Source organism: Loxodonta africana, chromosome 22 (assembly GCF_030014295.1).
Source record: "Loxodonta africana isolate mLoxAfr1 chromosome 22, mLoxAfr1.hap2, whole genome shotgun sequence".
Lineage (NCBI taxonomy): Eukaryota > Metazoa > Chordata > Mammalia > Proboscidea > Elephantidae > Loxodonta > Loxodonta africana.
Window position 1 is genome coordinate 24,360,777 of NC_087363.1, and position 20,424 is coordinate 24,381,200.

Below are 20,424 nucleotides of genomic sequence, written 5' to 3' on the forward strand. Positions count from 1 at the left end.
TTCAACAGAAAAGTTTGGACTATCGGCTGCGATAAAAATTGCACAGAAACGCCACAGCCTACTCGAGCTGGCCAGCCCTAAGTCTCCACCGCCGGGTCAGCACGCCTGGAGGACTCCCTGGAGCACAGCGGCCCCGGCCAGTCAGAAAGCTGCGACTACCCCGCACCTGCGCACTCGGAGCCCTGCGGCCCGGCGCACTCCTGGCTCCGCCCCCCGCCCTCTGCGTGCGCACCGATTAGAGCCCGCCGTGGTGAAAGGCTGCCGGGCGCGAGCGGCCGGGCTTGTTCACTGGCTGCGGGGGGTCACTGCGCGCGTCACCGATTTACTTCTTTGCCTGATTTCAAGCTGGTGTCAGGTAGGCAGACTCCAGGGATCCCACGCGGGAATCAGCGGCGTGAGCGGAGCTCGGCGCGGGACAGCCGCCCCGCCGGTTGACAGACATTATTCCCCACCAATCAGGGGTGAGGGTGGCCCGGCCTCCTGGCCAATGGGCTGCGTGCCTGACAGGAGTTGCCCGGGCCAGCTAGATGCCGGCTCCACGGCGGGACCGCATGGCAGCGTCTTGTTGAGACGGAGGCCTAAGGGGCGTGGGCGGCCGGCCGCAGAGGCCGCGGGGCTTGGGCTTCAGGGCCCGACAGCTCTCGTTTTGGCCCGGCCTGTGTAGGCTGAGCCAGTTGTGGCTCGTGGCCGGAGAGGGCCGCCGAGACGGGGGAGCCCCCTTTTCTCAGCGTTCCCTCCCTCGAGAGAGCCCCGGCGGCCACCTCTATCCGGGCCGCCCTGATCCTCCGGCCTCAAGGCACCGGCCTAGCCTTCCTGGGATGGGAGGGCAAGACCGCAGGCAGGCCTTCCATGGTGGAAGGCGGCTCGGGCCTTAGCGGCGGCCCCCTCAGCCCTTTCGTACACGTAGGGATGCGGCCCGTCCGAGCTCCAGTGGGTGGAAGGTGCCTTTGAGCTCACCGGCCCGCCCACCGCCGTCCCCTTAGACCCCACAGCTGTTCCTCTCCCTCCGGCTGCATGCTCTCATTTTAAAGAAGTTCACTGGGTTTTCGTCGCCTGCTTATGTCCACAGTCATTATAATTTTGAATCTTCAGGAGTCCTGTGATACAGGCGATGCAGAGATTATCACCCCATTTTACAGATGTGAGAACTCAGACTTCTTGGCAGCTTGGGTGACTTTGACTGTGGTCTCGTGCACAAGTGGTGGAGCTGCATCTGGACCTCATAACATTAAAAAAAAAAAAAGCTCAATTTCTACGTTGTGGTTCCCCCGCCCCATCGTTGTTGAATTCCTCTGTTGAAGCTTGATCTGTATTACTTGTGTGCAGGAAAGCCTTTTGGTGTCTCCCCATCATCTTCAGAATAAAGCTCTGAGTTGGGCATTCAAGTTCCTGCATCATTTGGCCCCTTGCTTACTTTTCCAACTTATTTTCACAGTCCCCTCACCATCCTCCTCTAGCAAAATTGGCCCTACCGCTGTTCTCAGTAGATGTCCCTCTGCTTCCTACACAGGCTGCTCTCCCTGTATCCTTTCCCAAACTTTTTCAGCTACTTAGTCCTTCAAGGGCCATTGCCAGTCTCAGGTCTGCAAAGCAGGAGCATTCTCCGAGCTGGACTTACTTCGCTCACCCTCCTCTGATGGGCCATGGTATTCACCTTGGTCTCCACAGGGAAAGCTTTCTGTTGTCTCTTCTTTGTTCTTTTATACTGCATTTTGTCCATATGCTTTTGACTACCACGGGATTGCTCATTTATTTCTAAATGTTTTATGCCTCTAGCTGAACAGCCGCAACTTGAGATACAGACCCAAATCTGATTGATTTTTGTGGTTCCCACAGTGTCTAGTGCAGTAGTTCAAACATGGTAGGTAGCCAGTAAATGTGAGCAGGTGAGTCCTGCCTGCCTCCCACCTGGTCCTTGAGTGCGTGGGAATATTTATTGCCAGGCACTGTGGGAGACTGCAAGAGCCTTCCCAAAAGATTAAAACTGGGGCACGTCAAATGCAAATGGATGAGATTAGTCTTCTGTAGAAGTAACCCAGCCAGTAAAAAAGGTGGCTGAAGAATTCCTAGGAACATCCAAAATTTAACCAGTGAATCCAGGGTCCAGTCTCAGCAAGGGTTATGTCAGTTTAGCTCATATCTATGAGGTAGCCATTTCTGATAGTCATGTGTCAATAGGAACCTTTCAACTGTAAGGTGATGGGCAGGGTGGTATTTCCCGCAAATAATAGGGACTTTTAGGGCTGGAGGGTCAAACAAGAAATGGCATACTGTATACTCTTTTTGGGAGATCACAGCATACGCTTGAAGGCGGTAAAAAAGCCAGTTGATTTTGTTTAACCAGCATTTCTCCAATTTCTTTATCCATAAAACCCCTTTAGGGGATCCCATATGCACTTTGTAGGAGCCACAGAACCTGCTTTTGGGAGTGCTGCAACAGGATAGAAAGAGCAGGACGTGGTTGGGGTGGCTGCCTCGCCGTATGACAGGAAAGACGTTCTGAGCGTTCTTACCTCCTTGTGGTGCTCAGGGAGCCTGTGGGGCAGGGGAGAAGTGGGGCGGTGCAGGGGAGAGGTGGGGCAGTGCAGGGGAGAAGTGGGGCAGTGCAGGGGAGAAGTGGGGCAGGGCGGGGGTGATGCTTCAAGCAGAACTTCTCAGTTCCTTGTTCCTTTCTTAGCTTGTTTTTTCTATAACTTGGCTTCACATGGAGTGTTCCCAGAGGAGGAAGATGTCCTGACCGTGACCAAGCAAGCATTCTGTGCTACTTGGTGGCGATTGTGTTTCTCAATTTGATCACATTTGGGTTTGCTGACCAAATGATGTTTTTGGGCCTCTGAAGCTGGGGAACAGCAATAAACCCTCCCTGACAAGCCTGTGGATATCTTCTCACCTCTTGTCTGTGTTGTTTTCACCTGCCTCTTGACTCGGCTGTCTTTGTATCTGTCGTTTTATCTCTCATCCAGTGTGTCCTTCTGTTCCCTGCCGTGACTTTACTACTCTTTGACTTTAATCTACCTTCTGAGTCCTCTGCTCATGATGTACCTCCTGTAGGCTTATTATCTGATGTCCCTGTCCCCCAGCACACACACACTCTCTTCATGGCATATCTGGGAGAGATTGGTGACAAGGAGCAAGTTGTTATTAAATTACAGATGAGAACTGCCAGTAATTAAAAGAAAATTTTAGGTTTATCTGCAACTGTTAAGTGTTGAAGTTTTATTCTTACCTGTAACCTAGAGGAGGTGCATTTTCTTGGCGATACATTGTAGTTTAGCCAAGGAGATTTCTTTCAGTGGATTGGAGTATTTATCCAAGATTGAAATAAATTTTTTTTTTTTTCTCATGTAAGAAGATTAACCAGGCAGCTGGGTATGCCAGTGTCTAGCAGTGATGCCAGAAACCCTGGCGGTGTAGTGGTTAAGTGCTACAGCTGCTAACCAAAGGGTTGGCAGTTTGAATCTGCCAGGTGCTCCTTGGAAACTCTGTGGGGCAGTTCTTCTCTGTCCTATTGGGTTGCTATGAGTCGGAGTCGACTCGATGGCACTGGGTTTGGTTTTTTTGGGTTTTAAGCAGTAATGCTAGCCAATACTTGGGGCATAGTGTTCTATCAACAGCGTAGAGGTATTTTGTTTTGTTAGTTGGTTGACTCTCAAGGTTGCTAGTTATCAAAGCTTTAAAAAAAGCTATGTTATTTGAGTAGCACTTGTTTTTTTAACTCATATTTGACTAAAGTTACTCAGTGTTCCAAGATCCAGATGCTTGTTATGATCCCATATAAACCTGACAACCTTCAGTAGTCATTTTGACAGACGAGCAAACCAAGGCTCCAAGAAGGCTATAGGTAGTGGCAGAGCTGGTATTTGAACCCGGATAAGTTGATTGGTTGAGATGTATTTTATTTATAATTTTCTTTCTCCTGGGTTAAGTGTTTGGCTGCGAACCAAAAGGTTGGCAGTTGAAGTCCACCCAGAGGCACCTCAGAAGAAAGCCCTGATAATCTACTTCCTAAAAATGAGCCATCGAACACCCTGTGGAGCACAGTTCTACTCTCACACGCATGGGGCCTCTATGAGTTGGAATTGACAGCAACTCGTTCTGGTTTTTAAGTTGACTGGTTGAGATCTATTTATAATTTTTCTTTCTCCCAGGTCAGAAATTAAAATGAAGTACATTCTAGTTACTGGCGGCGTTATATCAGGAATTGGAAAAGGAATCATTGCCAGCAGCGTGGGCACAATTCTGAAGTCATGTGGTTTGCGTGTAACTTCAATTAAAATTGACCCGTACATTAACATTGATGCAGGCACCTTCTCTCCTTACGAGCATGGTAAGCCAAATGCATTTCCTTTTTTTTTTTTTAAATAATGATTGTATAATATATGGAAGAGCATGTAGCCCTTAGAAGTTTTATGTATGTTTTCCATTACATAACATTCATTTCCTGCCTTTTCAAAAGGTCCTTAGTGTACAGAATGGTGGTTTTCTTGCTTGATTAGAGGAAGCAAGAAAAATAGTCTGTTGGTGGCTGACTGAAAGTTTGTCAGTTCTCTTGAAAAACAAAACCTGGTGGCATGATAACCTTCTTCAAATATTTGAGAAGAGGAATTATGTTTATTCTTTGTGGCCCCATACATTGAGATAGGATTGGAGGACAGAAGTCGTAGAGAAACAGATTTTGGCCCAACAGAAGCCAGAGGTTTTTATTAGCAAGTGCTCTTTAGTAGTGGGGTGACCAACTTCAAGAAGTCATGAGTTCCCGTCGGAAGAGGTGTTCAGTCAGAGGCTAAATGGCCACTTTGTAGGGAATTCAAGCAACAGATAGATGCTGAGTTTAGATGATCTGTAAGCTGGAGATTCTGTTTTGCTAAAACAGCTTAGACAATATAAGCCAGGCTCTTTGAGGCAAGTGAAACAGGTGAAACCATTAAGAGCAGGTAAAAAAATACCATTTTACTACTTCATTATTACTGAGTACCTTTCAGTGGCATGATGTATGAACTTGTCTCGGATACCTGTTACGGATTGAATTGTATCCCCCCAAAATACGTGTTGTAAACCCTAACTCCTATACTTGTGGATGTAATCACATTTGGGAATAGGGTTTCCCTTGCTTTGTTGATGAGGCCATATAAGTGCAGTGTGTGTCTTAGGCCAATCACCTCTGAGAAGTAAAATGAGCAGATTAGGCAGAGAAAAGCAAGCAGAGATGGGGCAAGATAGATGCCACACCACATGAAGATCGTCAAGGATCCGAGGAACAGAAGCTGGAAAGAGACAAGGACCTTTCTCCAGAGCCAGCAGAGAGAAAAAGTCTTCCCCTAGAGCTGGTGCCCTGAATTTGGACTCTAGACTCCTAAACTGTGAGAAAATAAATTTGTTTGTTAAAGCCACCCACCCACTTGTGGTATTTCTGTTACGGTAGCACTAGATAACTAAGACGCTACCTAAAAGATGGATTGTTTAAAATTGGGAGGAGATGTGCTATTAAAACATACTTCTAAGCTTTAAAATTTTATAAAATTATTGTCTTACTGTCTAATGTTGAGGTAAAAATCTATAAGAATAAGTTTCAATAGGGCAAAAATCCTCATGTAACAAATAACATCAGGAAAAGATCAACAGACTGGAGTGATATTTAATACAAGATTCTTGAGCAAAAGATGAGCTATTTCTTTGGAGGGGAAAATGAGACATTTTTCTTTTTCCAGTTTTAAGCTCGTCACCCATTGTGGTGGTAGGAATGAACCGTTCTGTGTAAAATTTCTGAAATGAATCTTCAAGGAACGAATCCTCAGCAAAGGAGTAAGAGTAAACTTCTTCAGTTTCACAACTTTGTTTAGGATTAAAATGTAGCCCAGAAGGTGATTTATAATCGACACAACCTAAATATATGTATCTTATATAAATTTTGAATCAAATCATACTTTTATCACATTTCAAACTTTAGTTTTCTCAATTAGAGTATTTTGAAAATTCTTTTTCTGTAAGCAGCAGACACCATACTACAGTAGCTTCCCACCATAGAGTCTGATGTAGCCACAGCCTTCCAGATGGTGATGTCCTCCACTCCTTGCTATTGCCTAACTCCTGATTAAGAGTGAGAGTGTTGACAGGCTGGGAGTATGACATTACCTTTTGGAGAATGATCGGTAATTTTTCCTTCTTTTGTGCATATTTAGTTTTCTGGGAATACATTTCTTTGCCTTATATCAAATTAAGGCAGACTTTGTTCTATTCGAGTGTTTACACTTTGGAACTCCAGTTGTGCCACGGTACACATATTTGTGACTTACCTAAACATTTTCACTGTTCCCTGCAGGGGAAGTTTTTGTGCTGGATGATGGTGGGGAAGTAGACCTTGACCTGGGTAACTATGAGCGGTTCCTTGACATCCGCCTCACCAAGGACAATAATCTGACCACTGGAAAGATATACCAGCACGTCATTAACAAGGAACGCAATGGAGATTACTTAGGAAAAACTGTCCAAGGTAATGTTGGATTTACCATTGAGATGTTTAGTTTCATCTAAGTACAAACATTTACGTTGTCTGTAATTTCAGCATGGAAGTGTCAAGGTATTGTTACTGAAATATGGCTTCAGTTGATAGAGTTGTATGCAGTTTACTCAGAAATCATTTAGAGAGGCCATGATGCTCTGTAAATGGCATCGAAGCTGTTAGCCCAGCCTAAGTGGTATGACGTGAGCCCTGAGAGCTGTGAAATGATGCAGTCAACTAGGTTAGGGCATTAACCCAGGTGATGTGTATGCTGTAGATCTGGACTTATTGTGTGTAGGCGGTGATAGGGAAATGGACATCCATTGTGTGCTGTGGTTTTCAGGCTGTCCATCATCAGTGCCACATGGGCTGGGGGGTGATGTCTGAGAAGGTGGTCTCTGCTCAGGATGACTCATATAGGCCAATAAATGAGAGACGGAGGTTGGCGGGGAACAGGATAAACCAAAAAACCCAAACTTGTTGCTATCAAGTCGATTCCGACTCATAGCAACCCTATAGGACACGGTAGAACTGCCCCATAGAGTTTCTAAGGAGCGCCTGGTGGATTCGAACTGCTGACCTTTTGGTTAGCAGCCATAGCACTTAACCACTATGCCACCAGGGTTTCCAGAGAACAGGAAAGGCACCTTTATTTTGTTGTACAAGGAAACGAAGTCAGAGGTCCTGCTGCCCAGACTGCTCCCCAAGGGCGAGCAGACAAGTTACTTTTAAGGGGTTTACAAGTAGGGAGTTCATATATGTTACGTCAGCAACATCCTTAATTATACTACACAGGTGCAGTGGGGTTTACATATAACCTCCAAGCAAAAGCAGGATTCAAATGCAAAGCTGGGGTGCAGGAAGCCCAGCAAGGGCAACAGGACTTTTAATGCAACATTGTTGGGGAGAAAGCCAAGCAAGAAAACAGAATTTTTTTTTTTTAATCTGAAATTAGTATTGCCACTCCTGCTCTTTTCTGGAAGTTATTTGCTTGATATATTTTTTTCCATCCTTTGGTTTTTAATAAATTTATATCTTTGCTTCTAAGGTGTGTCTCTTGTAGACAGCATATTGATGGATCCTGTAGGATTTTTTTTTTAACATCATCATCTTGAAAATTTTTTTATTCTTTTTACATTAAATTTTTTTAAAATTGTGGTTTAAGTGAAAGTTCACAGTTGAAGTTAGTCTCTCATACAAAAAAATTAAACACATTGTTATGTGACCGTAATTGCTCTCCCTATGATGTAACAGCACACCCCTCCTTTCCACCCCGGATTTCCCATGTCCGTTCAACTAGCTCTTGTCTCTTTTTGCCTTCTCATCTCGCTCTGGACAGGAGCTGCCTATTTAGTCTCATGTATCTATTTGAACTACGAAGTACTGTCTTTACCAGTATCATCTTATGCCTTACAGTCCAGTCTAATCTTTGAAGAGTTGGCTTTGGGAATGGTTTCAGTTCTGGACTAACAGAGATTCTAGGGGCCATGTCTTCCAGGGTTCCTCCAGTTGCAGTCAGACCATTAAGTCTGGCCTTTTTAATAGAATTCGAATTCTGCACCCCACATGTCTCCTGCTGTGTCAGGGACTCTTAGTTGTGTTCCCTGTCAGGGCAGTCATTGGTGGTAGATGGAATATGGCCCTTTCTGTCTCTTGGGCTCTATTTTCCTTGTGTCTTTGGTGTTCTTCATCCTCCTTTGCTCCAGGTGGGTTGGGACTGATTGATGCATCTTAGATGGCCTGCTTGCTAGCGAAAACAGGATTTTTAATGTAACACTGTGGAGGGTCTGCCTCACTCCTTCTATTTCTTTTTGGACGTTAGTCATTCAGGACCCAGTATCCATTTTGAATGATAGCCTGGCTCGGAGTTGTTTGGCATATTCTTGGGGAGGGGCAAATATTGGACCTAGGCCTTTCATTGTGGCTACTGACCTCTCATTGGTTTATAACTATTTACCGAGTATTAAAAGAAAAAGAGTGGCTTTATGTCCTGTTATATGAATGTTTCCCTAAAAGATTTTTTTTTTTAAGATTGTCTTAGCAATGTTTTCTTTATACTAGGGTCCAGTTGATGTGTCTTTATGAGTCTTTGTGAATCCAGCTCCAGCTGGGTCACATTCTTTATGCTCAGGAACAGGGAGTTAATGGCTCCAATATTATCTCCTAAATTATTCTTTTCTTTTGATTGGAGATTGGAGATAACACATTGATGATTAATACCTGGACTTAGTTGAACCCTTAGATGGTGGCCACGTTAGGCTCTTTAAACTCATGGTGCTGTTTGCCACCGGCTACCACCCGGTTCTTTACCAGAATCTTAAGTAAGAGCAACGTTCCCATCAATCCATTGCCGAAGTGAGCAGACTCAGTGTACATCAGCATTTTAGTCTGAGGCCTTTTTAAGTGTGTAAGACGATAAAAGATAAATTTTCTTACGCCTAATACTATCAGGATGCAGACTAAGAATATTATTATTATTTCTTACAATAGTGATTTAGCTCATGTATCTATTCTTGATGTTAACTAACCAAATAAATCTGGTGTTTGTAAAGGTGTCATAGTGTGTGCCCAAGTAGCTTGTTTAATTCTATGTATATTCTGTTCTGTTTCTCTTGTGTTTTTTTCTGAATACAGTATTTGCCACCGTATAGATTGCCCTTTCTTGGGCTAAAAAATCTAAGGCTGTTTTGTTGTCTCATGTCATCTTGGCTAATGAGGTCAGAGATGACTGTTGTGTTTTTATCTCATTAACAACTTCATCTGTTATTTGTCCCATAATGATTGATAAATTTTTTTTTAAATAATTTTTATTGTGCTTTAAGTGAAAGTTTACAAATCAAGTCAGTCTCTCACACAAAAACTTATATACACCTTGCTACACATTCCCCATTACTCTCCCCGTAATGAGACAGCCCACTCTCTCCCTTCACTCTCTCTTTTCGTGTTCATTTCACCACCTTCTAACCCCCTCCACCCTCTCATCTCCCCTCCAGGCAGGAGATGCCAACATAGTCTCAAGTGTGCACCTGATCCAAGAAGGTCACTCCTCACCAGCATCCCTCTCCAACCCATTGTCCAGTCTAATCCATGTCTGAAGAGTTGGCTTCGGGAATGGTTCCTGTCCTGGGCCAACAGAAGGTCGGGAGGCCATGACCACTGGGGTCCTTCCAGTCTCAGTCAGACTATTAAGTCTGGTCTTATGAGAATTTGGGGTCTGCATCCCACTGCTCTCCTGCTTCCTCAGGTGTTCTCTGTCGTGTTCCTTGTCAGGGCAGTCATCGGTTGTAGCCGGGCGCCATCTAGTTCTTCTGGTCTCAGGATGATGTAGTTGCTGGTTCATGTGGCCCTTTCTGTCTCTTGGGCTCGTAATTGCCTTGTGTCCTTGGTGTTCTTCATTCTCCTTTGATCCAGGTGGGTTGAGACCAACTCATGCATCTTAGATGGCTGCTTGCTAGCATTTAAGACCCCAGACGGCACTCTTCAAAGTGGGATGCAGAATGTTTTCTTCATAGATTTTATTATGCCAATTGACTTAGATGTCCCCTGAAACCATGGTGCCCAGACCCCTGTGCCTGCTACGCTGGCCTTTGAAGCATTCAGTTTATTTGGGAAACTTCTTTGCTTTCTGTTTAGTCCAATTGTGCTGACCTCCCCTGTATTGTGTGCTCTTTCCCTTCACCTAAAGTAGTTCTTATCTACTATCTGATTAGTGAATACTCCTCTCCCATCCTCCCTTCCTCCCCCTTCTCGTAACCACAAAAGAATGTTTTCTTCTCAGTTTAAACTATTTCTCAAGTTCTTATAATAGTGGTCTTATACAATATTTGTCCTTTTGCAACTGACTAATTTCACTCAGCATAATGCCTTCCAGGTTCCTCCATGTTATGAAATGTTTCACAGATTCCTCACTGTCCTTTATCGATGCATAGTATTCCATTGTGTGAATATACCATAATTTATTTATCCATTCATTCGTTGATGGGCACCTTGGTTGCTTCCATGTTTTTGCTATCGTAAACAGTGCTGCAGTAAACATGGGTGTGCATATATCTGTTCATGTAAAGGCTCTTATTTCTCTAGGATATACTCCGAGGAGTGGGATTGCTGGATCATATGGTAGTTCTATTTCTAGCTTTTTAAGGAAGCGCCAAATCGATTTCCAAAGTGGTCGTACCATTTGACATTCCCACCAGCAGTGTAGAAGTGTTCCAATCTCTCCACAGCCTCTCCAAAATTTATTATTTTGTGTTTTTTGGATTAATGCCAGCCTTGTTGGAGTGAGATGAAATCTCACTGCAGTTTTGATCTGCATTTCTCTAATGGCTAATGATCGTGAACATTTCCTCATATATCTGTTAGCTACCTGAATGTCTTCTTTAGTGAAGTGTCTATGCATGTCTTTTGTCCATTTTTTAATTGGGTTATTTGTCTTTTTGTAGTTGAGTTTTTGCAGTATCATGTAGATATTAGAGATCAGGCGCTGATCAGAAATGTCATAGCTAAAAACTTTCCCAGTCTGAAGGTAGTTTTATTACTCTTTTGGTGAAGTCTTTGGATGAGCATAGGTGTTTGATTTTTAGGAGCTCCCAGTTATCTAGTTTTTCTTCTGCATTCTTAATAATGTTTTATATACTGTTTATGCCATGTATTAGGGCTCGTAACGTTGTCCCTATTTTTTCTTCCATGAACTTTATCGTTTTAGATTTTATATTTAGGTCTTTAATCCATTTTGAGTTAGTTTTTGTTCATGGTGTGAGGTATGGGTCTTGTTTCATTTTTTTTTGCAGGTGGATATCCAGTTATGCCAGCACCATTTGTTAAAAAGACTGTCTTTTCCCTGTTTAACTGTTTTGGGGCCTTTGTCAAATATCAACTACTCGTATGTGGATGGATTTATGTCTGGATCCTCAATTCTGTTCATTGGTCCATGTGTCTGTTATGATTGATAAATTTCTTAAAGTTTTTTTTCAATTTAACTATAGCATAATAAGACATTAAAGCTACCAACCCCACCCTTAGTATTGGACCAATGGGTTTCTTTTTGACTGTTGTTTTATAATGTGTAACAATTTAATATTACTTCTTTAGTATTTACTAGCATCATTACTATGAATATCTAAAGGTAGTCTTAATATTCTCTGAAGTGTGTTACCAGTTCATTCACCAGGAATCTAAACAAGAGTTTGCTCCTGTAAACTCACTGTCCGTTAGAAAGGGATCATTTAAACTAGTGTAGTTGGACCCACCACACAAAAAGGTATATCCATAAGGAACACACAAAGTTTATCTAGAGGAAACAGGAGGTATAGAAAAATTTAAATGTGACAGCAGATTTTCGTTGGAGAATACATGATTAGCAAGGTAATACGGGATGGACCTCTTCTATTGGAGGTCTTCAGTTAATCTGTTTAAAACATACTAAGCGTTCTTCTCGAGAGCAAGCTGCTCCTCCTTGGTTTACCTGTTAACAGTCATGGGTCATTTTCTCAGAAGCAGAAGTGTCACAAAATGGTTTTTTGAGAGAACTAATAGGAATTATGCTATTCTTTTTCGTAAAATCATGACTCAAATGAATTTCAAATACTTCTCTGGCTATGATCTTTACAACTTTGCCAAGTTTACCAGTAATAACTTCTAATTCAAGAGTTACAATAAATAAACCCATTAGTTAAATAATTTAGGAGAAAGGAAAATGGTTTCTTATTTCCGGAAAGTAGGACCTTAAAACATCAGCAGTATTCCCACATAAAACTCATAGTATTCCTTTACTCAGTCTTATGTAGTTAATTTCTGTTCCACGTGATTCTGGATCAGCCAGTCTGAATCCATCAGCTTCTGTATAAGAGTTTTGGAAATCTTGATTCAGTCTAGTCACAGTTCCTTTCATAAGTCTAATGTAGTCCATCTTTTTGTTGAGATACTTTGGTCAAACGTTTTCAGCAAATCAGCAGAAAAAAAACTTAGGTGCAAATGACAAATCTTAATATGGTCATGACTAATTTATAAACATAATACTCTTAATTATAAAATTCAAAGTCAGTTAAAAAAACTTCAAACAAAAATATTTTCAAATATAATGATTGATCTTATTTTTAAAGAGCTTCCGATATAATATTCTATATAATAATTTTGAGACATAATACGATACAGTCAGGAAATGCCAGGATTATCAAGTCTCTAAGTACCTGAATAGTAATAAAAAGATTACACAGGTAAGTGATGTGAATTCCCCAGTCAAACCATTGGCTTTGATGCTAGATTCGAAATATAAAGTTGAGGCCAAGTTAGCAATAAAGAAATAATAATAAAATTATGGTATAATTTGTGTTTGCTGTCTTAATATTAGGCAAAAACATAAGAGGAAATACTAACATAAAAATTTTGACCCAAAGAGAATCAAGCATTTCTCTTGATTTTGACTATACATTTCCTTTATATAATTTTTTTTTTTTTCCTCAAGCCATGTAGCTTGGTTTTCAACTCAGGAATTTTATTTTAATGAGAGGCCGCACCTTTGTCTTTGAGGCAGATTACACAGAGAATAAATTAACCCTTTAACTCAGAAATCAAAGACAGTTTTTGTTATTTTAACAGTGAGAAACACAATTCTTTGCTTTATATGTTATTTAACATTAAAGCTCCTAAAAATCTTGTAAATTAAACTATTAAACTTCAGTCAGATAAAACCTTTGACTATATTAAATTTCTTTTTAATAAACCTCCTAAAGGTTGTTTTTGTCCTGTATCTCTTATAGTACATCCTTTTAAAATGACAAAAATGAACATAACTCATTAGCAGACATATGTATATATATATATATATGTGTACACACACACACATTTTATTGTGTGTGTGCTATGAAAAGCGGAGGTATATAACCTTAAATTATGATGAATATCTATTTACTCACTTTAATACCTGTAAGTTACCTAAAAGGTATATAAATTATTTTAAGCGTGTATACCAGCAAACATAATTGTTGAAATGAAGAATGAAGTTTATTCAAACATTCCAAGTTATTTAAATTTTACTATTTTTTTCAATCTAATTTTAGCCTGTAAAGATTTTTATCAACCAGCTTTGGAAATCAGAAAGTTTCTGTTCAACTGACCAGTTCATTGAGATGGGTATAACCTTAAGTCTTTGGCTATGGGTGGAAACATTTTTCTAGGCCATTTTAGGTGTGTCTCATTGTGATTTTTATTTTTATTTTATTCTTAGAGTTCTTTTGGGAAACCCTGGTGGCGTAGTGGTTTAAGTGCTATGGCTGCTAACCAAGAGGTTGGCTCTTCGAATTCGCCAGTTGCTCCTTGGAAACTCTATGGTGCAGTTCTACTCTGTCCTGTAGGGTCGCTATGAGTCAGAATTGACTCGAAGACGGTGGGTTTTGTTTTTTTTAGAGTTCTTTTATGGTAGAGAGAACTTGTTTATAGTTCTTTTATGATTGAGATCTCTCTAATTTTTGGTAACTTTAAAAAAAAAATTTTTTTTTTTTTAATAGTAAAGCTGCAAATTTTTCTTATTTTCTTTTGTCTTAAAAAAGTTTCCACTTAGTCGGAAGTCTCTTTCAAAAGCTTCCCTAGAGATATATGACTTCAGAGACTGGGTTCTGGGAAGGCCTGATCCTATCTCACCCTTACTCTCTTGACTCAGGGAAGACAAGATTGGGTTATCCCAATTCATTTATATGTATTTAAGTTGACCTAGGCATTTTGAAGGGCTGTCTACCTGGTAAATACCACAGCACTTTAGCGATTTTGTAAATGAATCTGTCAGATCTTGGCTACTGAGCCTAGCGGCTGGGAAGGCCTGATCTTGCACCACCCTCACTCTCTTGACTCAATTCACAGAAGGAAAAAAAAAAAAACACCAGGTATTAGATAAAACATTAACTTGCCAGAACCTCAGATGGAAGAATATAAGACTTTTTTGACAAAAACTGAGCATCAAGCAAAAGTTCCCTGAGAAAGACAGGATAGAACAACACAGATGGAAAGCTCACTTCCCAAAGTGGCTGCTGAAATTCTAAATTGATTCTAATATATTCAGTTTATGGTGTTTTAAATATGAACCCTAAACCAGTGTCTCAGTAACGGGAAATGCAGGCTCATTTATCAAAAACGTCAAGCTCTAAGGTTTAGGCTTTTGGTTTTCTTTTTTAACTTAATTCATTTTGTTGGCTAGTGACCTAGTCTCTTATTTTCGACCTTAAATATACTCGTTCCTTTAGTTGGAAAGTATTTTCAAGTAGCTACTGATGATTTTAATTTTAACACTGTGATTCTTTATTGAGAAACGATATCATAAAAGAAGATCCAGAGCTACCACTTCTCCCTGAGAATTTCATAAAGTAGGTCAGGAGCCCTCACCTCCCCCTGAGAATTTGGCAAAACAGAGAACTATTTCCCAGGTTTTCTCTAGTGTCTAGCCTGTCTCGTGACCGCTTTATCCTGTCATGGGAATCTTTGATGTTCATGATGAGCGCCGGTGACAGCCCTAATGGCTTTTACTGGTCAACTTGTGCCTGAATTTTGCAGCTTATAATGACCCAGAGCCCTTTGGAAATAGAATTGTCTCTTTAATGTTTCAAGCGCTTGAATCCGGACACTAAACTGCAGTTCACTAAAAGAGTAAATGTCACTCTTAACCAACCAATCAAGCAAAAAAAATCTAAGAAAGATTCTCCTTAATCAAACAGCTGGTTTTCAAAACAAATATGCCAAACAAAACTTAAGAAAACATGAGAGAGAGAACAAAAAAAACAAGCAAAACCTCGTTTTTCGAGGGTACTCACCCCATCGGTGTCAAAGGGACATGAAGTGCAAACGTAGGTCCAGATGATTGGCCCTCTCTTTGTCAGCTTCTGCTCCCCAGTCCAGGTCTCTTTGAGGTCAACTGGATTTGTGGCTTTAGAATCCCTGCAATAACTACACCATTAACTCTTACGGGGTGAAAACACCACAAAATTTAGTAAATCAAGAAGAAGGGTTTTGTTTGGCATATGTTTAAAGAGGCAAAAGTAGGAAAGGGACAAGCATGCTGCCAGAACCACGTCTGTCCAAACCTCTGTTCCCAGTTCTGAAGGATGCATCTCAGTGGGCTACGTTCCGGGATTCCTTGAACGTTCCTCATTCTCCGAATACCCACACTTAACATACTCACACAACCTAATCCAGTGCACCAACTTAAAGGTACCTCAGTGGTCAATTCCTCCCACTTCTTGGGATTCTTCTAAGGCCTTACCTAAGTATTTACCAAACAACCCAGGTGCATTTTGTGCCTCCCACAGACTTACCTTTTGGGTCCCAGGTGAATTGGCTTTCAGAGCTGCTCCAAGGTCTCCAAGAGGAACCTCCTGGTGGTGCCAGACATCCGGGTTGGTCTTTTGTCGACTCCTGGCTGGCTCACCAGAAATGATATTGGGGGGAAACTGTAGGTTCTTGTGTGGCATGACTCATATCGGCCAATAAATGGGAGACCAAGGTGGGAGAACAGGAAAGGTACCTTTATTTCGTTGTACAAGGAAAAGGAGTCAGTCAGAGCTGCTGCTACTAAGACTGCTCCCCAAGGGCGAGCAGACAAGTTACTTTTAAGGGGTTTACACATTAGGAGTTCGTATGAGTTACGTCAGGAACATTCTTAATCATACTGTGCAGGCACAGTGGGGATTACCTACAACCTCCAAGCAAAAGCAGGAATCAGATGCAAAGCTCGGGGCGGTGGGAGGGGGAAAAGAAGCCCTGCAAAGGAAACAGGATTTTTAATGCAACACTGTGGAGGAGGAAGCCAAACAAAGAAAACAAGATTTCTTAATTTTTATTTATTCTGCTTTAAGTGAAACTTTACAAATCAGGTCAGTCTCTCATACAAAAATTTATATACACCTTGCTATGTACTCCTAGTTGTTCTCCCCCGATGAGACAGCACACTCCTTCACTCCACTCTGTTCTCCGTGTCCATTCAGCCAGCTTTTGTCCCCTTCTGCGTTCTCATCTCCTCTCCAGACAGGAGCTGCCCACATAGTCTCATGTGTCTACTTGGGCCAAGAAGCTTATTTCTCACCAGTATCATTTTCTGTCTTACAGTCCAGTCCAATCCCTGTCTGAAGAGTTGGCTTTGGGAATGGTTCCAGTCTTGGGCAAACAGAAGGTCTGGGAACCATGAATTCTGGGGTCCTAGCCTCAGTCAGACCATTAAGCCTGGTCTTTTTACGAGAATTTGAGATCTACATCCCACTGTTCTCCTGCACCATCAGGGATTCTCTGTTGTGTTCCCTGTCAGGGCAGTCATCGGTGGTCGCCAGGCCACCGATATCTAGTTCTTCCAGTCTTAGGCTGATGTAGTCTCTGATTTATGTGGCCCTTTCTGCCTCTTGGGCTCATAATTACCTTGTGTCTTTGAGAAAACAGGATTTTTAATGCAGCACTGTGGAGGCTGTGTCTTACTTTCACTTCACAGCTCCACGTAGGTCTGTTTGATGTACTTGGGGTTTTGCACAAGTGTACATTTGAGAAAAGTGTTCTGCTTTTAAAAAGATGGTGTCAGAAAACTACTGGCCCACTATCATGGCATAAGCGCAGTGCTGTTGGAAAACCGTAGGTGAGACATTTCTTTTCTCTTTCCCAGTTGTCCCTCACATCACAGATGCAATCCAGGAGTGGGTAATGAGACAAGCGTTGATACCTGTAGATGAAGATGGCCTGGAACCTCAAGTGTGTGTCATTGAGGTTGGTATGCTTCTTTTCTAAATTTTGTGATTCCTGCCTACCTGAGCAAGTATACATATTCTTCTCCTTAGTCAGCCATCTCCAGCCAGTAAGATAATTACCCCTGAAGCTCTTGGGCCTCCTATCTCTGTCAGTGAATTATGTTGCAGTATGGCAGGTCAGGTCATAGTCATGTGCACTGGCCACACGTAGACAGCAGTACTTCATCCAAGTGATTGTCCTTTGTCCGCATTTATAGATTCGTTTAGTACTGACCGTACCACTAAGGGTGGTGTGACACATTTTCATCTCCCTGTTGAGGAAGTCCACAGACTTGTGTAGGAACAGCTATCTCTAAGTGAGCATCACTTGGTTTCAGTTTCTGTGCTCCTGCAATGCTGATTCAGGCTGTTGGGTTGCAGTGTTCCTTCAAAGATAGGAGACTCAAAAGTTCCAACAGCTTTGTTTACTACAATTGATGCTTTTTAATACAGAAGGTGATCCCGGTTAACTAAAGAGATAAGATTTAAGTGTCTTTGCTTTGTGAGTCCCATACAAGTAAAATTTTGTAGTACCTCTCTCACCTGACATTTTTCTTGAAATGATATAGAAGGATCCATAATAACTTTGGGGAATGGTGAGCCTGTCCAAAAAAGTCATCTTTAGCGCAAGGAAATGTCTGATTACCATTAACTAACATTCCACTGGGCCAGAGAGTCTGTATTACTGCTGTTAGCAACATTGGGTTGAGATGATAGAAAGCAGTTGTTAGATAATGAAACCAGCAGAGGAAGGTTTAGCGCTAACGTCTAAAATAACTTTGTTCTTCCAGCTCGGTGGAACAGTGGGAGATATAGAAAGCATGCCTTTCATTGAGGCTTTCCGTCAATTCCAATTCAAAGTGAAAAGAGAGAACTTCTGTAATATTCACGTCAGTCTAGTCCCTCAGGTAAGATATTCAAAGTCGTACTTTGGGAGAAATGGACAAGAGGGAGAAAAGGATAATTTTCACTCCTTATCTGACATTTTTAAGTGCTCAAGGTGCAGGAAGCAGTGAAGAAAGAATTTTTTTGTGAATTAAAAATTATTATTATATTTTTTGAAAGGATCAGATGGAAACAAATGGGATGGGGCAGTTGTAGTTAAGCGACAGTGGGTTGAACATGTGCCTTTGTATTTACTATGGGGCGAAACCTCACTGTAACTAAAGTAGAGGGATTTTTTTTAAGATAAAAATTTATAAAGACAAATAGGATGTGAGGGGAGTCAATAGTAACAAAATCAGGAAGCTGAAAAGGAGATGGGCAAGTAGAAGCTGAGCTAGCAGACCTGGGGGAGCTCAATCCTGGAAAGCAGAGAAGCAACCTTTTTGCCTCATAGAACTCCCAGAAGGCTTAGGAATTGGTAGCACCAGGCATTTCTGTAAGCGGAGGGGGTGGGGAGTAGGACTCATAACTGCTGTTTCAGATGCAGTTACACCCCCACATCTTCTCTTATGGGTACAGCCTGGCATCAGCCACTCTCCCACCTTGGCAGGGAACTGCAGGATTTTTCTATGGAGAGAGTTTCTGGATGGGCACACACTAGGGACAGTTGAGGGCAGTAGTAATGAACTCTCAAAACACGGGGATTAAGTGTAACTTAATGCTATTGAGACACACTTTCTTCTTCTGCCACTTGGTTCCCAGAAGAGACTGTAAGATTCTTCTCTGAAAATCTGACTAGCCCCGGAGAAACAACCCTGTCTCAGGGGCTTCCCAGTGAAATAGTTCAGTCACTTCCAGTCAGCCTTTAATAGGAGTTGGCACCCAGTGATCCCAGACATTTGGAGAAAGCATCTAATATGTAAGAGACCCAGCAGCCAGATGAAGGGAGCCTTAGAAGAACCTGAGGATCCACAGGGAGCAGGAAACTTAGAAAAAAAACACCTGTCAGTAATGTCTTCAGAGAATTCAGAGGAGAGAAACTGCATGCATTAAACAAGACCAGGATGCTGTAGGGGAACTCAGAGAATAACAAATAACTCTCGGATATTGAAAGTTGGCTACCAGAAATGAAAAAGTTAAGAGAAAGAAAGCTGAGGAAATACCCCAGAAGGTAGGAGAGTAAGGGTAAGAAAATTAGTTAACTGGTCCAGGAATTCTAAGAGCCAGATAATAGGAGTTGTAGAAAATAAGAACAGAGAAACAGAGAGGTGGTAATTTGAACTAGGAGTCAGCCTATGGCCTGTTTTTAAAGTAAAACTCTATCAAAATAGAGCCATGCCTATCGTTTCCATATTGTCTATGGCTGCTTTTGCACTGCAACAGCAGAGTTGTGACAGAGACTCTGGGCCACAGAGCCTAAGATATTTGCTGTCTGGCCCATTACAGAAAACATTTTCTGACCTTTGATCAAAACAATTCAAGGAAATTTCCGGAGATGGGCTTCTAGATTGAAAGGGCCCACTGAATCGCCAGCTTATTGCACGAACAGTGACATGTACACACATGCACACCAAGGCATGTCATCGTGAACTTTGAGAATAATGGGGCAGAAATTCTAAAAGCCTCTAGAGAGAAAAATAAAGTTTTCTAAAGAGAAACATCAAGAATCAGAATGGCATGAGACTTTTCAATACTGGCAGCTAAAAGATATTGAAGCTATTTCTTTAAAAATAGTAAGGAAAAAGGATTTATAACCTAGAATTTTATACCCGGCAAATCTATCAATTAAAGTGTGAAAGGGGATTAAAGATAGTACATAGAAAACTCAGAGTACTGACCTCCCAGACTGTGGCCCCTGGAGACTCTGCCAACTTGGAACTGAAGTCACTCCCGAAGTCTGCCTTTCAGCCAAAGATTAGAAAACCTATGAAACACACAATAACACTCATGAAGAATGTGCATCTCGGTTCGATCAAGTATATGCAACCAAACGGGCAACACCTGCCCAAAAACAATGACAAGAAGGCAGGCAGGGACAGGGAAACTGGGTGAATGGACACTGAGACCTCAGAGTGGAAAGGGAAAGAGAGAGCGTGCGGACACATTGTGGAAATTGCAACCAGTGTCACAAAACAATTCGTGTATAAGATTTTTGAATTACAAACTAATTTGTGCTGTAAACTTTGACCTAAAACACAATTTCCAAAAAAAACAAACCTCAGAGTACCAATATTAACGTTAAGGAAAACAAAAAATTAGACCAGAAAAGAAAAGTACGGGACAAGGTTTAAC

General features: G+C 41.7%; 1 protein-coding gene across 4 annotated transcripts in view; it reads left to right on the top strand.

The window, feature by feature from the left end:
• The first annotated feature begins 215 nt into the window (after nucleotides 1–215).
• The window catches only part of LOC100676789 (CTP synthase 1-like), a 43,918-nt gene continuing 23,709 nt past the window's right edge, over nucleotides 216–20,424 (top strand). For 2 of the 4 annotated variants that reach the window (XM_064274596.1, XM_064274595.1), the window contains exons 1-5: nucleotides 217–355; nucleotides 4,149–4,327; nucleotides 6,320–6,490; nucleotides 17,127–17,227; nucleotides 18,039–18,155. In XM_064274596.1, the coding sequence (XP_064130666.1) occupies nucleotides 4,162–4,327; nucleotides 6,320–6,490; nucleotides 17,127–17,227; nucleotides 18,039–18,155 (555 nt within the window). In that variant the 5' untranslated portion in view covers nucleotides 217–355; nucleotides 4,149–4,161. Of the gene's footprint in view, nucleotides 356–4,148; nucleotides 4,328–6,319; nucleotides 6,491–17,126; nucleotides 17,228–18,038; nucleotides 18,156–20,424 lie in introns of those variants that run through there. The other 2 variants (XR_010318996.1, XM_064274597.1) reach the window with 2 other exon arrangements.